The sequence below is a fragment of the Lipophrys pholis genome (genome assembly GCF_963383615.2).
Source record: "Lipophrys pholis genome assembly, chromosome: 1".
Classification (NCBI taxonomy): Eukaryota; Metazoa; Chordata; class Actinopteri; order Blenniiformes; family Blenniidae; genus Lipophrys; species Lipophrys pholis.
In genome coordinates, this window is record NC_137635.1 from 40685874 (window position 1) to 40707877 (window position 22004).

Sequence of the window (22004 nt, forward strand, 5' to 3'; positions counted from 1 at the left end):
TTCTCTCTGCCTTGCTTCTTTGCATGAAGAAAATTTGATTGAGGCAACAGAGCTGTGTGCGTGCGTGTGTGTGTGTGTGGGGGGGGGGGGAGGGGGGGGGGGGGGGGGGGTGGTGAAGAAAAAAATGGCATTTGCACAGAGAGAAAGAATAAAAGCCATCTTCATATCATCCCGTATTAATGACGAGGTAAATCTTTCCAGCTCCTGCTCACTAGTTAATTTGTGTGTGGGTGTTCAGATTGTGTAAAGCTACTGAAGCGATGTATGTCGATTTGCTAAGACTAAAGACAACTTTGACAGGTTATTGGCAGCGGTCAGAGCTAAGCTGAGAATATGTTTTTCTTGGAAACACATGAACCCTTTTCTCTCTGAAATACAGTTGGGTTACGCCGTTTTAATTTGTGGTGCCACGATTATCCAGTAAACGACTCATCGAGGTCGCCCCGGCCTCGAAGTGGCCCCACACACTCGCACTGAGTAAGGGTGTAGTAGTGATTAAATCGACTTACGATCTAATGCCTTCTTAGCTTAGATGGCTTTTCACTACGTTGTCCATTGAGACCCAGTCTAGCCCGAGCTAATCCTTCTTTCATTCTAATGTCCGTATTGATGCGGCAGTCTTAAGCCTCGGAGTAGTGACACGGGGGCAGGCCACTGCCCGCCCAAGAAAAGGCCCAATTCCTCCAGTCGTAAACGCCGCTCGGCGTGTCTGTTTAGAAGTTGACTTCTGCAGCGAGCCAGATAACATCACAAATTAGACCTATTAAGTGTTTATTAGGTCAGTTTATCTGAAGACCGACTGGGCCCGACGCCAGCTTGATAGATGATGGAAATCAAAGGGCAAGAGGCTTTCTAATATCACCGTTTCGGTAACGGTCACGAACAATGTGTGGTGTGGGTTTGATTCAGCTCAGGGACTCCATGCCCATGTTACACAAATGTGATGCTCGATTATAGTCTGACTTCAACAGTAAGTTCACTCAGTCTGATTTTCACACAGCTCAGCAAATCTGATTTCCCCACTTTCACCTTCAAAAGCAGAAGCTTTGTAAACAATTGCATTAATTTTACCCAGTTTCCTACTTAATATTTGTGTTAAAGGGTTTTATGGCTTTTCCTCTTTGTGCGTTGATGTTTGGTTTCCTCTCAAAGTTCCCTCGACAGATTCCAGGAGCACTTGTTTTTTTCCCTCTCAATCAATACAGTTGTGTACCTTTAAAACAGAGCAACAACAAACACCACCCACTCTTGTGGCCACTTGTGGGCTCTAAATCAAACACAACCTTCCTCCCGTTGGCATGCAGACAATAAACAATAGACCAGATGGAGGATAGATTTATGATGCAAGGTGAGTCAGAGAGATGCGTTTCATCCAAAGATACTCACCGAGCACAGCCCCTCAAAGAATTACTTGATTGTTAGCCCTTGAAGATGAGTCTGATATGTTTAGATACTTTTATTTTCAGCAGAGATCACATTTTCTGCTGAATTACAGTTTAGCTGGAAGGAACCTCCCCGGGATGTACTATGTATTTGGTAAGCTCTTTCTTTACCAAACGTTTAAGATCACACGTTTTTAGAGGATTATCATCACCGGAAAACCACGATTTTGGAACCAGTTGTCGCAGAAATAATCTGCTGTGTTTGAATAAAATTGCTTTGTTGAAAATAGCTGCAATCGGTGAATTTGTGTTGTTCTCAAGTAACTGCACCATATGATCAAGTGTAATCAAAATCTTGACAAGTTGAATTACTGTTTGATCAGACCAAAGGTCCCTTTGACTTATTGATCAAAAGTTTATGTAAGAATGACGTAAAATTAGTTATTAGAAAGGTCAAAAGAAAGTTAAAGAAAATATAACTTTGAAAATTATTAACAAAACAGGGATTCACAAATTCTCAAGTAGGCAAAACAATGTATAGTACAGGCAGATTCTGTAATGGAGGAAACTGTTACTGACTCATTGATATTTGGATGTAGAATTTGTAAGAAATTGAGTGACAATGAGATTTTAACAGTCAGCAATTCATCTGGGATGATTTTTTAAAATACTACTACAGCTAGTACTACGAATACTAATAATAATATATGATATGTATCAGCTTGAGATAAATTGTAGGAAATAACTGTAATTGCACGTTTTGAATATACTTTCAGCAGTTAATGTGAGTTTATCGCAGTGGACTCTCTTAGGAAGAAACTGTCCCTGAATGTGGACGTCCTTGTTTCCACAGCCAGATGGTAGTTGTTGACATAGTTCATATCTGAAGTATGTGGACTGTGGGGTCTTCAAATGTGCTTGATACGATCTTACTTTTAGAAAGTGACCACAATCTGGCTTTTCTGAATGGATGTCAAAGTAGCAGGGTGCACGGACAGAATTGTTGATGAGTTAAATGTCTTAGTTTAGAACCCCTGACTCATTGATCTATTATCTGAATGAGGCTTGTGTATGTACATTTTTTGGGGGGCTCTGATTGGGGCTTAAACTGCTAGTATTCTCACTGTGTTGAGCATTAATAGATATTCCCTTTGGAGCTATTAAAAGATCACAGATGACTAAGTGACTGCAGCCCGAACACTGAACAGCCGAGATTGATGGTGAAGTTTAAAGTGTGTTCAAATCGCTCAGACTTGTAAATACAACAGCAAAAAAGCCCAAGCTTTCTTCTTGCTTGTAAAGTTTGGAATATTGTCTCAATTAATGCTGCATAGTTGTCTTTGCACTACATATTAATCCAGCATCAAGCACAAGCGGGTCCATCTCTGCTATCATTTTAGAGTATTAAGTTTGAAAAACAAATAAATGAATAACTAAACGAGCTCTACATTTGTCTTACATGTCATTAACACTGTGAGCTACAGACTGAAGGCTTCAGATCATTAACATGAAGCGAGGTCAGGGAGGAGCGCTGGAAATTACCAGCTGGTGTGTGTATGTTTCCATGTGTCTATTCATTGTGGGCGAGCTATTGGCATCGCAGCAGCTGGAGGATCGACTTCAAAGCAGCATTAATGCAGTTGTATATCTAGGTTTGGGGGTGGATTGAATGAACATATGTCAAATGATGCAGCAGGACATGCGCAAAATTGAAAGTCAAACTTCCTAATGAGCAGGAAGTGTTTTCAGTAGCATTTCACTCCTGCCAGCGGAGGCTCAGCTGTGAACTTCAGCTCGCAGTGGTGCAGCTCCAAATCATCTCTGGGTGCAGTTATGGAAATCCAAAACATTAAAGCATGAAGTGAAAGTCTGAAAAGCCTCCAGCGGCACTCAGCAGCTAAAGTTGAAGAGACTCAGAGTCTAAATATGAAGTAGAAATGCTGCCGTCGCTACGGTCCACGTCCAGGAAAACCTTATCTCAAGTGGGTCAGCGTCTCTGTCTTTTCTTTGTCTCACTCAGAACGGTTGTGTGGGACAGTGGGACAGCTTCTGACATATTTGACCGTTTAAATGATGGTCTGGAGTCTGCATCGCTTGTTTCATGTAACTTCTGCATTGATTCACCAGGTATCCACACCCACTATAGAATCTTTTCAGAACTCAGAGCATGGTCATTACCTCAAAATCCCTTTTCCCAAAGTGATGCATCGTGTCACACCAGAGTGTCTCCTTGTTGAGAGAAATGGTTTGGCTGCCTGCATTATGAACACTAATAGCCTGCATGTTTTTGAGTTGCACTGCCAGTATTTCCTCCTCATGAGAGTTGGATGGATAGTGGAATAGTTTCTGTAACTCCCTCCTAGCATCAGGTGTTAGACTATTTCTGGAATTTTCAGAAAGTGACCATCCAACATTTTGCACCCACTTAATGTCGCGATTGGCCGGCTGTATGGAGGTGAGGAAGAGAGGCAAGTCTGATCAAAAATAGAAGATGTTTTTGCTGTTGATGCCGCTATACTGTTTCGCACTTTCTGCATATAAAACCATCAATAATGTCCTGGACAAACTGTCTGCACACACATCTACAAAGCTGCCCTAATGTTTCTTACTTTTGTCTGCTCCCCCCATCTTGTGAAATATGCCCTTCTTGGTCCTGGCATTGTTTTTAGTCCGTGTTTCCTTTCCTACAAGTATGAAGACTATTGCATAGTTGTGGTGTACACATCACCCCTCTCATAACCTCCCACGGTACAATACACCAGCACATGCAGCTGACCTGGTTTCGGTTTAGGCTAATTTATTATTGAATTGTAGACATGAACTCCGACTGACTGACAGGTGAATCATTTATTGGACACTGCAGCCCTTTGTAGGCACGCTTCAGGGAAAACAAACTTTATTCTAGTGACTGGCAAATGAAATCCAGCTCCACTTCATTTCACAGCGAGGCTTTATTCGTTCTTTCTGCTTGTCAGTAAAAATCTGCAAAATGAGCATTAGGACACTGAAAGAGCTCTTTAACGCAATCAATAAAAGTAAATGGAAAAAATGGCAGAGGCCCCAGGAGGCATCTTGTCAGTATAAGGATGGCTCCTGTTGTACAGAGTGTTTCTGTTGGATCTTAGTGGACGTATATGAGCTACCTTTTCAGAGTTGCTGAAATTGACAGGTTTTTGATTTTCCAGACGCAGACTGAAGCGAAGCAAAAAGGTATAGTGTAACCGCCTGAAGGTCAGCTAACATATATACATAAATGTCAGGTCAAGTGTATTAGCTGCCAATTTTCTGAGAAGAAAACTAATTGTGGCTGGCAGAACACAAGGAATGGTGCTGTAACAATGCTTCAATCAATCCAACAAGCCGTGTTTTGTATGAGGCACAATAACGTGAATGAAAAAGCTGCCTGATGTTGAGGGGGGAAAAAAAGCCGTGGAAATTTTCCAAGACTACTGTATACCTAAACTGTATTGATCTTTCAAGTGAGAGTTTCTTTCAGCAGGCTGGAAAATGAGTCGCTGCTATAGTTGATCTCTTTTCTTATATGCTGGCTCAGCAGTCTACGAACTCCCGTTGACTTCGCCTTCGCCATTAAGCTTCATACATCTCCACATAACTATCAGTGAGTCATACTTGTTTTAAAATTGCTGCCCATTTTTACCTTTCAAATACCGGATGAAGACTATTGTAGTCGGTGAAACCAGCAATAAGGAATCACACAGCTTTGTTGAATTGAGCAACAGAAGTCGTCGATCATTATGATGCCCATACATCTTTCAGCCGTCCCCTCCCGTCAGTCTGGATAGTTTTCTCTTTTTGGTTGCGGGTCAGCTCTGCCTGGGGAGTCCAATGTTTAATAGTGATCATTCGACTAATCGGACCGCCATCAAGCTTCACAAACTCTTCTACAACCTGGTTCCTTTCCTTTCTCTACTGCCTGCAGCAGTTGGCCAGGACTTCAGGAATTTAGTTGTTTCGGGACGTTAGCTGTGGTTGGCTCAGGCTAAGTTAATAATTTGGTATCTTCTGACTAAATCAATATGTGTCACCTTCAAATTGTCATTCAAATGCTCGGTGAGCAAAGTGAGGCATTCCAGTGTGATGGTCTGTTTGAGCTTGAATCAAGAGGCTGCTTTCCGGCTTTCCTCTCTTCGCTCAGTTGGCCTATTTGAGAACTGGAGGCAGAGGCAGTTGTAAGTAGTGTTGCAGCCAGGCAACCATTAGATCAGGGTCATAACGCCACAACACACCACTTGACTGCTAACACTCAGACCATCCCAAACAATAAGTATCCCAAACAAACGAGATTCAGTTGGATTTTTGTTGAACCAGTGGCTTGTGAGAGGCACCTTTTGGCTTTTGTAGCTTTTGTGAGCACGCTCATGCTTAATCCTTCTCACAGTGAGCATTGAGTTCAAGCTCACTTTACTCTTACTCAACTACGACTAGAGCAGTAGTGCATCCACGCTGACTGAGCTGGAACCTATCCAGTTAGCTTCAGCATGTTCTGCTATTAGTGGGAATTTACAGCGTGCATAGACCGCTGTGGAGCGGAATAAGTAAATCTTGCTGAGGTATCCCGCTAATTAAGTCATCCACATGTTGAATTATGTATCAAGTAGAATCTAACCCTCACAAGAGAAAGCTTTCCCTGATCAACATTACATTAAGCGGCAGCTTTGGAGAGACTGCAGGAGGAAGTTGAACTGTGTCCTCTTCCCTCAGCAATGAGGAGATTAATGTGCACTTCATCTCTGGGTGTTTTCTTTCGAGCGTGTCTGTCTCCTGGGAACTATTGCAAGACACAGGGACCAGTCTGGGGTTGTGTGTTTTTTGAGTGCACGTGTGTGTGTTTTTCAGCAGCACTTAAGGTCGGCCTGAGTTGACGGCTTGCTGAGTGCATATGATATTTGTGTGAGGTTGTATTGTTCCTTGTTTTCCGTATTCATATTTAACGCTGCATGGGTAGTACGAGGCAAACAATTACAACCTGCACTCCTCACAGCTGTCTGCCTCTTCATGTGGTGAAAATCAACCAGCTAATGCCGTGCATTAGCAGTGATAAAGCTTTCACAGAGGACTGTTTTACAGCTCTCGACTGCTTTTGCTGACAAGCTTCTCTTTGAGTTTCACTCTGCTAATCGAAATCTTGACAGGCCCTCAGTTCAACTAAATAGTAGTTACTTTGTCTCGCCCCAGCAGTCATTGGACCCCCTCCTTTGTTCCCAACAATTGGCCTTTAGCTAGTTGAAGTTTTCAGGCAGTAGTGGTATCAGTCAGACTTTGACTCCTGCCTTGTCCTCTATTATCTTGTCCTGGTTTTTACCTTAGATGGGAGAGTTGTCTTGTCTCTGTAACCGCTGTGTTTGCTCAGTAGATGTGTGTGAAGCATCACAGGAAAGGGCAGCCACTTTGCTATTTCCCTGGTGAGATACTGTGACCTGTCTGAACTGGCCGGCAGCGGGTATGTGTGTTTTCTCTTTCGTAGGACTGTCATTGGTGGATGTCCCGTGTGCTTGTGTGTGAATGACCTTGCTTTAGCGGCTGTGGCTGCAGAAGACCTCAGCTCTGGGACTCGCGCAGATCGGTATGAGCTGCAACCTTAAGCTTACATGTAGGAATATATATTTGACCAGTGCTTTCCAAATTGTAGGGTAGAAGAGGCACAGCAACAGAGAAATAATCTTTAAAAATAACTACAATCATCTGGCTGTTTTACTTCAGTTCTGCCATGGCCAAAATGCTTTTCGGTTTTTTACAGTGGGAGTCTGACAGAGTCTGGAATGAGCAAAGAGCAGAAGATGTACAATTTATCTAAGAGGGCCGTAGGAGTTAATCCCAACTGACAATAGGTGAAAATTGTCAATAACAGGACAATCACACTCCTCACATTCTCACCTAGGTATGATTTATAACCACAACCACACTGAACCAGGGGGTTTTCTCGCTGTGAGGCGAGAGTCCTGCCCACTAAGACCCAGCACCAACAGTGGAGGTGTTACGATAATGATCTAAATTTGGGATTTTCACTGAGTAACGAACTCAAAGGGCTTCACACAAGAACAAAATCAAGATTTTTTTTGCACAAATCATAAAAACATGATCCGAGCCACAGCAACGGAAGGTAAATCCCACAATACCGGTGGAGTGGAGCACAGTGTTTAGTGGGGAAAGGAAACCCTTATAATGCTCTATACTTTGATGACTCCTGTCATGGACTGTGGACAGAAAGATCTAAATCTCTCTTTTTGCATTCTTACACGCAACATCGTCTGCATTCGCCGTTCCTTCCTCCTCTACACCCAATTTTGTCTTAACCTTTCATGCTTTATTTGTTTCTGGGTTATGCCTCGCTTCATGCATTCAAACTGCGTACACACAGTCCACACTCATCAGCTGTAATGCTAATGTGAGCAGAACAACCAGTCATCGCTTGCCTCTACATCTGAGCTGGTTGCTGCTGGCAACAATCTGCTATCATCAAAGCGGCTTGTGAAAGTAAAATGGGTTATGATGCCAGCTTCTGACGAGCACGGCAGCAATCACAGAAGAGGTTCTCCCACCGAAGGAATAACAAAAGAAATTGGTGCCATGTGACTCCGATGTAAAGCTCTCACACATTTAGTAATAGAGTTTTTATTAGTTCACACTTGGGCTTGGTGATTGGACGAATATATTGGCTGTTGCCAGTTGGCTGACTGGCTGCTTGGCTTTTTGACAATATTTTGTTAATTTGCCACTTTAATGGTCTGCTTCCTACAGAGTTCAACTCGATAAATCATTAACCTGTAAATCCCAATTCAAAGCATGCCCGTGTGAATGGGAGCTACAGAGTTGGGCCATGCGCGCGTAAGTTTCACCCCAAATCTGCCGTTCAGAGGCTGAAAGTGGCGGCGTCCTTCATTTGACTCAATAGGACTCTCGAACAGCTGCTCAGGCAGTGTTTATATCTAATTGCTTCGTAAAGATTTCAAGGTAATTTATTTTATTTAATTAAACAAGTTCAGCCTATAGGCAATAGCGCAGCAGCATTTCAGTTTCGCCTCAGTCAGCAAACGCTTGTGCAACGTCAAGGTTGTGCCATTTATCTGTGAACTTCAGTTAGGTTCCGTCTGATCACCATAAACTACAGTCATGTTTATCCGTTCTGGAAAGATGATGCATAATCTGCGAGCACCGACACATTTGTTCTGTTTCTTGAGGTGGCAAGAACAATGATGAGGCATTTCAAACTTCAGAAAACAGCAAACGTAGGTGGCTTGATCACATTTTAATAATAATCATGCTCACTTCAATCAAGCTGCCAGAAAGTTTAAACCTAGAAAAAAAAAAATGCAGTTCTCTGATCTTGCAAAGTATTTATAAACCTTTGAGGCCTGAAATTTAAAGGGGGCATGATTAATTTGGAAAATGCTGCTGGGGGCCTTAGTAGGACTTCCCAAGTGTGCTGCACTTGAGGTTTTCATGCTGTATCAAATGTTGTGGCGAGAACGGACTTGGAGAAAGTATGTTTAGTACATTGACGTGGGCCTGTTCTCCTCTTCTGTTCTGAATAATTCTGCCCCTGATTGTTCCAGCAGTGTCTAATTTTCCTCTCCTTATGAGACCAGTGGTCTGGTGCCTACCACTGAACTGGTTTCAGTACACCAACACGGCGACCATTGGTCAAATCAACTCCACTTTAAGTTTCCTTGGTGCATCACAATGCATGAGAGGAGATGGACAACAGCTTGTTTCATCAAAATGTAATAGTCACTCAGAAAACTATAGAGAGATAATCCTGTATAAATTACTATCAAACGATAAAAAATGAATTGTTGCTGCTGCTGTACTTTGTAATTTCTTTTGCCAGTTCTGTCATTCCCAGATGACTAATTTCTGTTCTGGCTTGTCGACTTCTTGTGAATTGATGTACTTTTTCTTCACTATCTGAAATGAATGCGATTTGCTCTTTACATTGTGGAAACTAAATTCCCTTTCTCCACAGTCCACTTTGCATTGAACTACAGCCGTTGCAAAATCACCCCGAGTCTCCTCCCATTCCTGCCTGTCTAAATGCGGTGCTATGGTCCTCCTTTGAGCTGATTAACCCGGTCCCTGATTGTTCTAACTGTGTCTAATTTCCCTCTCCTCGTCTGTGCAAAGAAGTCTGTGAGTGTCTTTGTCAGTCCATCTGTTTCCATTCCTGGAAAACCTGTTTTCTCTCAGTGAGTCTGGCTTTTTGTCTGTGCAACCTGGTCCCCCAACATTTGTTGGAGTTTGAGTGCTTTGTTTTATCCACGACTTAACTATTTTGTGTTCCACTCTTGGGTTCGCGTCACATGAACCTATCACATGCCAGGTTGATAATTATTAGTTGGGAGATTTTGCACATCACACAACCCCTATAACCCAGCAGTCTGTAGTGGCTGGAGACGATTCTGAGAACGTTTTGAAATCACGGCTTTTAGAAATAATGAACTGACAAATGTTTCTCCTCAACAGAACATTTCTCAGATCAATTTCTCAGCAAATCCAGAAAGAAAGTCTGTTCGGTGGGCTTTATGCCATGAAAAATCTTCAGTTAGACGTCATCGCCACCTGATGAAATATGCTCTGAAGGCAGCTCCAGGCCCCGCTTATTGAGCTATCATGTAAAATATAAAAAAATTTCTCCACTGGAGTTACCAGATGCTCAGGGATAGCGCCACTCAGATAAAAAGTGGTCTTGCTCCTCTTGTAGATTTGAAGCGATCTCTTAAGTGAATGAAATGAAACACGTTTTCCGAAATTTCATCTCACCTTTGTTTCACTCTAATTAAAGGAAATCAAACTAGTCGATAATAATAAAATGTGTTAACAGTTTGCGGTTTGCCCACAGTTATGTCTTTACTATTGCATGCTTTCTTGCTTGCTGCTGTGTATCGTGTAGAGATTCATTTTCTGCAAAGGATGAATAATGCTCAGGTTGGTGATGTTTTGTCTTCAAGTGCTTCTATAACTTTAACTCAATTATGTTGCCATATATAATCACGTTGCCTTTAGCACTGTCAGAACTTTCTATTTTTTCAGTCCATTTAGCATCATTATTGGGGGGAAAAAAAGCTCTTTCCAGCTCATTTCCCACCCTAACTTGCATCTATTGCTAATTAAAAACGCTGCTCTCTTAACATCCCGGAGTCGTGCTCAGTTCTCTCTCACCACATAGTGAGTCAGGGTTTGGGGACATAAACCTTTCCATGTATAGATTTTCTCCCAAATTCCCAAAACATGCATTTCATGAGAAATGTTATCTCTAAATAGTTTGCAGGTGTCAATGCGAGTATGTGTGAATCGCTCTCTCTCTCTGTCTCTGTGTTTGCCTTGTTAGGGACTTGCGACCTTTCCACTGTGTAAACTGCCTTCACCACGAGACAGCAGGGGTATTCTTGAGTGCCGGATTTCATTATACTCCGAAGATTTTCACAAAATCTTGAGTCACTCTGGCCACAGGGCCACATGGTGGTGCAGTGGTTAGTGAGCTTTCCTCACACTGAGATGGCTTTGAATCTGGACAGGGCCTTTCACTGGAGTTGGCATGAACTCTCGGCGCTTGCTTGGGTTTTTCTCCAGGTAGTCTAGTCCCTTCCCACAGTACAAAAACATGCATATGGGGTTAATTTTGAAGTCCAAATGTTGTTAGTTTGGGTGTATTTGACTTTCTGTCTCTCTGTGTTTCGTCTGCGATGCACTGCTACCCTGCCCAGAGAACTGACGTTCCCTGCAGTTGTTCAAACAATTACAGATAATTGTGTCAAGAAACATCTATTTACATGCACCAACAACCCACTGTGTGAAATGCCAAGTTACACCATGACGTGCTTATCTTCCAAAACTGTCTCACTGGCTCAACACCATCATCAGATGGTCTGTGGGCTCATATTTGCTCTAGAGTCCTGAAATTCATTTAGCTGGTGCCCCCATTGCAACGCCAAGTCTCTCTGCAGTGTAACCAGGCCACTCATGTACATTACTAATGCCCTTCCCCTTGTGTAATAATGCACATGCTTATTGAATCTCCTTAATTATTTAAAGCCAAATTAGTATAGAGTGTGAGTAGAGACATATCAGGAGCAGTAGTTATCAAATGCATCAGCTTCACATGCAGCTTGTTTAATATTGATGAGTAAAAGCCTTTTTTTTTTTTTTTACTGCTGTCCCTGTGCTTCTGTGGTATTCATGTTGTTACTAAAGAAGTAATTAAACACAGATTTTTGCAAAGAAAAAGCAGTGGCTGTAACATATGGTGTAATTACACAGGATTGTAAGTAGGACAGTATCTTATTTTATGAGTTTAGAACACATTCACCCAGTTTTAGTTGGCTGAAAAGTCCCAAGTTCTTTTCAGCAAAGCTGATCATTTACTGATTTTTTTTTTCTTTACCACTGATTTCATTTTGAAGCTCTTGATTTGAATGCAGGAAAGTTTTTGGGGTTTTTTTGCGTGCTTGTTTTCTTCCGTGTTTGATCTGTAACATTAAAACAAAGAAAACGCGAAGGTGCTTCTGCAGAGATTGTAGGACTTCCACTGCAGGTCTGTGACAATATGCTCCTGCATTCAAATGCGCTGACTGTGTAAAAAGCTGCATAACAGCAATCCCATCCTGTAACCAGCCGTAGCAGCCGAAGGCAGCATCGTTTGAGCCCAACTCCCCGTGGTTTGTGTAAATATCAAATTCTTCCTCTCCCTGCGCTGGCCTCTGTGCTGCTGTGGGCGCACAGTGGGGGCCCTGAATCTGTTCACGAGGTGACTGCTGTTAGAAAGACATGGCTGCACAGAGGAAAACCTGGAAAAGATACGGAGGACAAGACAATGATTAAGACACCTTTGTGTTTCATTTGAGAGCTACAGAAGTTTTCAACAAGGAAGCTCAACAAATTGAAAATGCAGTAACGACTAACTGAACAGGATAGGCTTGGACTTTTGGAAGTGACATAAATTCAGATAGCATGGATTTCAAATGTGTGATTTCAACTTACAGATTTTACATGCATGATATTGAATTTGCTGAATAGCTAGAAAAGATCTTCACAGCTCATTTTTAAACGCAGACATACACATATGAAACCCCAACATCAGATTAATTTCATTAAACCGCTTCAATAGAGGTTGGTTGTTTTGTTCTTACAGCTCCAGATAAACTAGTCCTGTCATCGGCCTAATTCAGCAGAGTGGCAATAATTTAATCTCTGTTGCGTCTTTCGTTTACCGTCTCAATATCCAGAAATTATTTTGGGTTTATTTTCAGTAGCATTTCCAATATAGTTTTACATTATTCCTGAGTTTCTGTTTAAACACCTCCGACAATTAGGCAGTTAGTTTCTGTGTTTTAATGGCTCATTAGCTGTGTTTACACAGTCTCTTTTTCATCAATGTGATTGAATTGTCTCGAATCAAGAGATCGGATTGCCCCGTTTACATGAACACTGGATAAAGGTATCAGATTGATTTGTGGGTTTATATTCACCGAGAACATTGTCTGGTTTAGTTAATGGCTCAATCCCATAATGCTTTGCACTGTGATCTTGGCTGTTTGTGACATGCACACACAATCCCAGATCCGACTTCAGCATTAAACCTGCCGCTATTGAAGATTGATTTGTTTGCTAGATTAATCCAGCTTGTGGTTTTCCTTTAACCTGCGACACCTGAGAAACGTTTTCCTTGTTCAGAGTGGAATCAGGAGGAAACAATGCCACATTTAGGAGCTGTGTTGTCTTTTGCATTGTGTGGTTATGATGTCCCTTTACAAACACACAAAGTTCCACAAATGATAAACCGGATTGCACAACCTCCTAATTTCAATCAGATAGGCCAAATCTAATCAGTTACAAGTCTTTAGAAAAAGCAATTTTGATCTGATCGGACTTTAATCAGATTACTTACGGTCCATGTAGTGATGTTCCATTTTTTTCCTTCCCTCTGAATAATCATCCAGAAAGCTGGGCTGCACAAGAGGTCAATGTTCTGCTCCAGCAGTCTGCCTCCTTGCAGCATTATTCTAGCATTGATCACTTCAAGCAAACATGGTTAATACAAATGATATTGTAGTATATTGCATTTATTGTAATAGAGCAGCAGATTACGAGCTATCATAGTTTGACTTCCAAGCACAACCAATTTAGCTTGTGAGAGTATAAAGAAAAAAAGAGTAGAAACCGGCTTTATATGTAGAACCTACATTACTAATGATACGTAAGCATGAAACTATCGGATTTATTTATTTTTTTCTGCTGTAGACCTGAGAGTAAGTAAAGACACTGGAAACACAAAGAGGCTTTGAGAGAGGATGAAGTGCCAACATGGAGAGCCATCAGAGGGAGGACGAGGACCGGCTAATGGCAAAGAGAGCTCTCTCACCCGCCACTGCTGGAGACAGAAAGCCTTTCACCTGCTTCTTGTGACAACCACCGCCATGCTGTCTTGTTGTCTGGGTTATGATACCACTATTGACTTTCAGCCTATCTTATCTCATCAACCTACAGCTCCAGCCTGTTCTGAAACTTCTTTACGTAAACAATACTCTAAGAACGGACAGTCTGCGAGTTCAATAACTCGACACTCGCTCAGCAAATTAATTACATTGTACTGACCTAAAGATTTGTTTGTTTGCTCTTCAAACTTTGGTCTGAGATTTGCTGTTTCTGTTGGTTCTCTAGATGCCAAAGCATGTCCCAGTGGAGAGTTCATGTGCGCCAACCGTAAGTGCTTGGCCCTCGTCTACGTGTGCGACGGCGACGACGACTGTGGAGACGGCAGCGACGAGCTCAAGTGCAGCTCCCCTCTGACCTGCGGGCCCAACCATCTCCGCTGCAACACCTCAGAGTGTGTGCCGCTCATGTGGAGCTGCGACGGAGACCCCGACTGCTCCGACAGCTCGGATGAAGGGCCCGAGCGCTGCGGTGGCGATGGGGCCCCTTACCTGCTGAACCGCCGGGCTAACTGCACCGCTGGCGAGTTCCGCTGTGCCAATGGGGAGTGTGTGCGTCTAACGTGGAAGTGCGATGGCGATCCGGACTGCAAGGACAAGTCTGATGAGTTAGACTGCCGTGAGTTTTTCCTTTTTTTTCTTTCTACTGCATCCAATTCCTGCCTCCTCATATACTCCACTCTCAAAATGAATTCAGCATACATTTAGAATATATGTTTGGCGTGTGCATACTGAGAGTTGTTAGTGCCTTCAAGGACCTTTAAATGTGACACAGTAGAGCTCAGTGGATACAAACGTGACATTACAGGGACTAAATAGCACTGGGTTTGACAAAAGTAGGCCTGCGGGGAGCAGGTGGCTACAGATTGTGCTTACAAATGGAATTACACATGCACATTCTGATACACACATACATGTCTGAGTACACTCAAACAATTTCCATTACACATTCACAAATATCAGTACACATACCAATTCCAAATACACCCCATAAACCTTATTACACTTTATTAATGACATGTAAACAATGTGAGCCTGCCAGTCTACATAGAACAAAAAAACGATTCCTATTCAATAGTAAAATCCACTTGTAAATAATTGAGCTGACAATTAAAGGTCTTCACAAAGCTCTAATATGCAAACAAAACATTATAAAATACGAACTGTTGTTATCAACCACACATTACAGACTCACAAAAAAGGGACATACAGTTTTATATTCAAGTCTTTGTGCAGCTATAATACACCCATGCAGGCGACAACTCTTGTGGACTGCTAATGTTTGTTCTCTTGGAAATCAATTGCACAAAGAACTTTGTATATTTACAAAACACGCTAAAACATGAATGACAATAAAGAACAGGAAATTTGCTAAATTAGCTCCATTTTGCAAAACTCCAGTGTGATTGAATTGCTGCATTAGAATATTGTACTCATAGATCACAGTAAAGTCCGTCTCTAGATTGTGCAGTGATATGGGCTATGCCGCTGACTTCAGTGGAAGCCTTAATATAACACCTTTCTATCTCAGTGTTGCTCACAGAGCCATGGTTACGAATATAACACTTTCCATACACTGCTGCTCAGTTTCCACGTCTTTTTTCAACATTGAAAGGTCAGGCTAAATCTAAATTAGGCGGTACTCTATTTAAGATTCTTTTATTTGCACTGCTGTGCATACTTCATGTATTGCGACGACCACAAATTCAAAAAACTGATTATGCTTCGGGTCAAATTTATTTTGCATTATTGTTGTTTGGAAGGAAAGTTCAGGCAGCTGTCTGCTTCGGGAATACAGAATAAAGAGAGTGTCCAAAAACAAAATTAATTTCCACTACTGAGGTGTTACTTTGGCATTTAGCATATTTTGCTCCCCACTGGGAGTTTGGGTAGGACACTTTTCTTTCTTTTTTTTTCTCTTTAAATGTGTTTCTGTTGATAAACGTGGCGCAGCGATGGGGCCGTCTGATAAAACAGGTTTTCCTATTAGCTGGTCATGGATGGGGGAGCCCTGAAGCTTTTGTCACGCTAAGCCAGAGTGTGAAGCCCAGATAGTCGTACTATTCATTATCAAGATGTGCAGTGCTCACATCAAACATACCTCTCGCACTGTGCGCTGGTGTCATATGAGCAGCACTTAAAAGAGATTGATGTTTCATTAGACCACTGGATCCCTGTGTAAAGGAGGAAAGCCTCAGGCGGTGAGGGGTACAAACTTTATCCAGAAGCTGGGAACCTATTTAACTCCACGTTCGCCGCCTTGGAAATATTCTCATACTTTAATGTTTATCTGAGGTTTGGCTTTTCTGTAAAATTTAATTTTCTGCCTCTTCGTCAGCAAAAGACAAACTCTTTTAACTCTGTTACAGGGATTGGTCCGTGTTTATGAATCCTTTCTTATGAATCCACAACACGTTCATGTAAGTGGGATGCTATGGGCCAATCAGATCTCCAGACTGATCTTCAAGATACAGAGAAACACTATAGAGGCCGAATAACCCATGTGCATGTGTCCAGTCAACAAAGGGCCCATGTTCATGACATTTCCTTCATCCTGCTCCTCGCGTGATAGCACAAAATCATATCACCTCCAGTCATACATATTGCTTTTTTTTAGGGTGGTTTAGAGAGGAGATATATGAGCGCGCTGCTGTTGAAAAGCTCGTCTGTGCTTGGGATATTAATGAAATTTGGCGTGGCTTCACACAGCCTCCATCTTTGTGTTTTTGTATTAAAGAGCGTTCATATCGCCCCTTAGGCTGAGGAGTCAGTCTCTGTCCTCGGCAACACAAACCGTGAAATAATACAAGTCACAATCTTCTAATTTTATGCCTCAATGTTTTTGTTTTTCCATTACCCTATCTTCTTCTATAAATGTGTCACTTTTACTAGAGTTCCCTTTCATTTTTATTCCATTCCCTAACTTTTGTAGGGTTTTTATTCATTTACTTTTACTACGCATTTATATATAGTCACATTTAGATAAGTCTGTATATTTTTACTCTCTCACAGTTATTGTTCTTCACATTTTTGTTTATTTCTGTGTCTATCATTTGTGAATCACTTTGAGATGCATTCAGTGTCTAAAAGGAGGTATAGGAATAAAGATTACCTGATTGTTTGAGAGGTGCAGCACATGTTATTGCTCACTAATTGTGACTCTGCGCTTGCCTCTGCACAGACAAGAATCCTTTTTGTACTAGTGAGGCAAACAGAGTAAAAACTTCATATGTAACGAAAAAGGTCTTGGCTTGGATTTGACCTCAGGATGTTCCTCTTGAAGCGATTAAAGGGGATTTAAAAGTCCAATTTTGTGTGTGTGTGTGTGTGTGTGTGTGTGTGTGTGTGTGTGTGTGTGTGTGTGTGTGTGTGTGTGTGTGTGTGTGTGTCTCTTGCAGCTCTGCTGACGTGCCGTCCAGACGAGTTCCAGTGTGGAGACGGTTCCTGCATCCACGGCACCAAGCAGTGTAACAAGGTCCACGACTGTCCTGACCACAGCGATGAGTCTGGTTGTGTAAATGGTGAGCTTTCCCGGCTGCCACAAGCTGCCCTCCTTTTTTTTTTTTCACAACACATTTATACCAAAAAAAAAGCAATCGTTTTTGGATGCTGTGTTTCTGATATTGATATTGCACTCAGTTCGCTTGGAGCAGGAAATTTAAGATAAAAGTGTCAGGACATGTTCTTCAGGCCACAACAGCGTCCCATGTAAATAACTTCTTAGCTTGTGGTTTGAGTTGAATTATTAACATCAGTTTATTTAGTAATAAGTTAAAAAGGCTGCACAGAGCTTAAACTTTAGACATGTTATCCTTAAATGACTCACGCAGTGATGCATTACGGCATTTAAAATGTTTTTGTTTTGAATAATGAATAATGTCTCTCGTGGTTTTCTTCAGAAATCTTAAGTTTACTGCAAAGATATCACACACGCACACATGCCCGCACACACACACACACACACACACACACACACACACACACACACACACACACACACACACACACACACACACACACACACACACACACACACACACACACACACACACACACACACACACACACTTAAGTTAAAGGAGTCTTTTAGTTTTGTTTTCGGCTGCGTGTCCGTGTCCTGGCCAGGTTTGCATGTTGACACAGTTTGAAGTGAATAAAGGACATAATTACGTGCGTGCTATTTTGAAATTAGATTGGATTTTGTCAGGAAATAAAACAGGCCAGTTTGTACATTTGTTAACGCCACAGTGAAAACAACTTTTGACTCATAAATGAAAAATCATTAAAACAAATATAATTGCACTGCAGTTGGCTCTCACATTGTGCACACCGAGAGTGTTTCCCACATAACAGCATGGAAGGGTAAACTGAGCAGGCCACCTTGCTGAGATAGAGGATGTGTGCAGCTTGTTGCATGCAGCTCTTTATCTTCAGCTCACCATGGCTGCTTCTTCCTGCTCCATTGCTCTCCTCAATATTTGAAACCAACCTGCTGTCAGCAACGTGCCGAAAATCTTTATCTTGTTTTGATAACCGACTCTGGTTGTAACCAAACCATTTGATATTAATACAGCATAAAGGGCAGCACGGCTGATATTTATCACACAAAACTCAGTAGTTCCCTCTGAATCCAGGTGAATTTGATGACAATAGGAAGTACTGTTTAATGAAGTAGTAAGTCTAAAAACCTCCACTGGCTGAGTAATGGTGATCATTGTGGGAAAATAATGTTAAATTTTATTATGAAATGATTTGCATTGTAAGAAGAATGACCTTGATTACAAATGATATTATGTTGAGTGGATACAACCCAGTCTCTTTTCATATCGAAATCTTTTTTTTACCTTTTTTATTTACGTGTAATGAATAATTTATTGGACTAAGCAAAGATTATTTTTGCAGGAAAGTAAGCCTTAGCAGTATGAAAGAAGACCAGAGTTAAAATTTGTTTTATTACACAGGCATTTTCTCTTTGGTGAGATGAACGCCTTGATGGAAAGTCTGTTGTTCTGCCACTTGTTTTGTCTGAGCCTTTGGTTATTTGTCAAACCGCTGAAGATGTGCCGTCTGAATTCACACATCCGTGACTAGCTGCGGCAAAGAAAAGTTCAGTGAAGTTGATGGTGTAAATGCTGATGTGTTTCTGTTGTGTGGGATTGTTGTTGTTACAGCTACCAGATGTGAAGGACCCCTGAAATTTCTGTGCAAGAACGGAGAGTGTATCGACAGCTCCAAGGTGTGCGATTCAGTCAAAGACTGCAAGGACAGATCGGATGAGCCCAAGAAAGAGTGTGGTAAGGTGTTTTTGTAAAAAACATTTTTTTTTTAATGAGATTGCTTGTGTTTTGGCTGGGATCACCACAGTTCACCATGTAATCGCAGTGGCTTTCAAACCATTAAGATTCTAGCCACTGGATTGCTTCTCTAATATTTAAGCCGTAATGTGTTTTCCCGCATAAATCAGTATTATGATATACAATATTTGCATTCTTATGTAAGTGTTTAGAAAAAGTTTTTTTTCCCATAAAGAATAATTGTATTATCACACTTTCTGATTATAAGTAAAAGCTTTGACTTTATTTCTCATTGCTTTGAAGTAATGGAAAGCTCAGATACACAATCGGAGTCCATTACTGTTTGTGTCGGCGCTGCTTCAGTCTCTGCCGCGAGGGAGCGAGTGCGCAGCTATTGTAAATGGATTCACGCGGTTAATGTAGCTGCGTAATCGTGTTTGCCATAACAAAATGCAACTACCTCCCTCCCATTACCTTGCATTTCAAAGGGTGCGGAGACACACTTAAATTAGCAGCAGCCTCTGTTGATCAGCACAAAAGCCTGCGTGTACTAATTACCATCAAACGGATGAAGAAAATCTTTTTCCGCTCTCCTGTAATCGCTCCGTTCTCTATCTCTCTTCATGTGGCCACACACCTTAACATAGTTACAGACCATGACTAATGAAACAAATGTTAGAAGGCAAGCCATGGGGCTTCTTTATTTGTTTCCTTTGGAAAGACATAAGACAAAGAGTCTCCAGCATGGGAACGTGAGGCACATGCAGATGCTGTCATACTGAGAGGAACTTGGGGTTGAGTGGGGAAACGCGACAGCTGGCAGGGCAAACTGACCTGTGCCAGGGATGTAAATTACAGTACTGAAACAGGTATTCCAGGGAGTAACGCTGCACGCTGTCCTCCTCTACCTTCATCTCTTCCTCCGTCTCTCCTTCAGCTCAGGTCTTGTTCGCAGCTCATTAAAAGCGTGTCCACACACACACCTCGCTCATCGAATTGCTCGCTCAACCGTCACCTCGCAAGATGTTCCCCGGCCAAAACACACACACACACACACACACACACACACACACACACACACACACACACACACACACACACACACACACACACACACACACACACACACGCGCGCGCGCGCGAGCGAAATAACACAAGGAGAGACAAAAAAAAAACGAACCCTCCGCATTGCTCTGAAACAGATACGTGGATGTGGGATGACAGAGTGATTGCATTTTGCCACATCAGCCTTACATCAGGGAAAATGAAGACGATGCATATCTCTCCGTGCTCAAGTTAATGTTTTTCTGCGTTTCCCATCTCATTAGAAATAATGACACGTTACCACGGTGCCGATCCATTCCTCATTGTGCCATTCTCTGTGTATGTTGCACCATCGTTTTCATTTAGACGAACGGGCGGCAAGAAGCAGGGTTGTGAGCGCGACTATGGCAAGAGAGATGAAGGTGGAGCACAGAAGCAGAGACGTCATGTTCGTTTGCCTCGTGGGAAAAAACAAGTGACCTCTAAATCATGGCTGTCCTTGGAAACGATCTGCAAGAAGTGCTGCATTTTTCCACAGTCTCTCTTGAGGCTTCTTTGTTGGCCACACTGGCCATGGCAAAGGAACGAGGCAGAGTGAGACCTCAGATCCAGCTACAGCTTGGGTTTTTTTTTTTTTTCCTCTGTCTCAGTCAGTTGCGAACCGAAGGAAACGGAGAGGGAGCTGCTTTGACTGGCACATTGCTGTCGCCCGTCCAGCTGAAGGAGAGATGGGAATTACAGGCTGGCAGATGCATAGCTCAAAGTCTGCTGGCACTTATACAAAGCAAAGATGATTTTCTTTTCCTCTACATGAAACTTCAGTTCGCCTCAAGAGAATTTAACTTTTCTATCTTTGCCATAATAAAGCATATTGATCCATAGCTTTGAAAGATCTTTGCTTAGTACTCCGTCAATGAAGCAAAACCAGATATCAATGATCCCTGCTTACTTTACATTGCGTTTGATTGTCAGAAATGGCTGCACGTTGACTCATTTTCAGCTGTATTCTTTTGAATCAGGGAGTTGTTTAACAAGGTTGTTCTTCCACAGAGCACTTCTATGTATTGCAGCTCCTTGCTTGGATTTATTTGTTCTGAATCATCCATCTGGCATACTGCTATTTTCAATCCATATTTGTGAGGCACTGGAGCCGATTCAAGCCGACTATTGGCGGTGGCGGGTTTCACAGGGCCGCAGTCAATCACAAGCTAGACAAAGCGAGACTGCCACTCACACACTCACATCTACAGATGGTTTGGACCAGTGGCCGGTTCATGACCTCGACGGCACAGTCTGGATTGTGCAATAACTAGTGCTTATTTTGGAAGGTATATTACCTGGTAAATCAAGCATCAAGTATTGCACATGTTTCAGAAATCCCTACATTAGTTGTACTTACAGTTTCATCTCTCACTCTTTCTTAAGAGCCATCGGCGCGTCGCCAATATGATACTAGAATTGCAGAATAGTGGAAACAAGGGCTCTTTCTGCAGAGGAAATCAATCGTGCACAAAGTGAAAGCCACAGCTGGGATGGAGCGCAGAACTGAAAACATGCGCTCTGTGTACCAAATAGACCAAGTTCACAGCAAGTGGATGAATGCACTGGAATCGTGCATCAGTCTTCAGAAAAAAGTCACGGCCAATTACAGAACTAAATGAAGAAATGAGGTGAATATCTGAGATACATTTACCAGTATAACATTGAATTTACTCTACAGTTTACTGTTTCGTTCTCTTGCTAAAACACATGAGTGACTAAAAATATGAAAACATATTCACTCACTTAAAAACATACCAACACATAAGCCTGTTATTTCACACCATGTTAGGTTCTTC

General features: G+C 42.0%; 1 protein-coding gene across 2 annotated transcripts in view; it reads left to right on the forward strand.

Annotated features, from left to right (window-relative positions):
• LOC308112483 (low-density lipoprotein receptor-related protein 8-like) overlaps nt 1-22004 on the forward strand; it is a 106203-nt gene that overhangs the window by 61524 nt on the left and 22675 nt on the right. For both annotated transcript variants that reach the window (XM_080468036.1, XM_080468037.1), the window contains exons 5-7: nt 14058-14447; nt 17227-17349; nt 19000-19122. In XM_080468036.1, coding sequence (XP_080324162.1) covers nt 14058-14447; nt 17227-17349; nt 19000-19122 — 636 coding nt within the window. The remainder of the gene's footprint in view (nt 1-14057; nt 14448-17226; nt 17350-18999; nt 19123-22004) is intronic.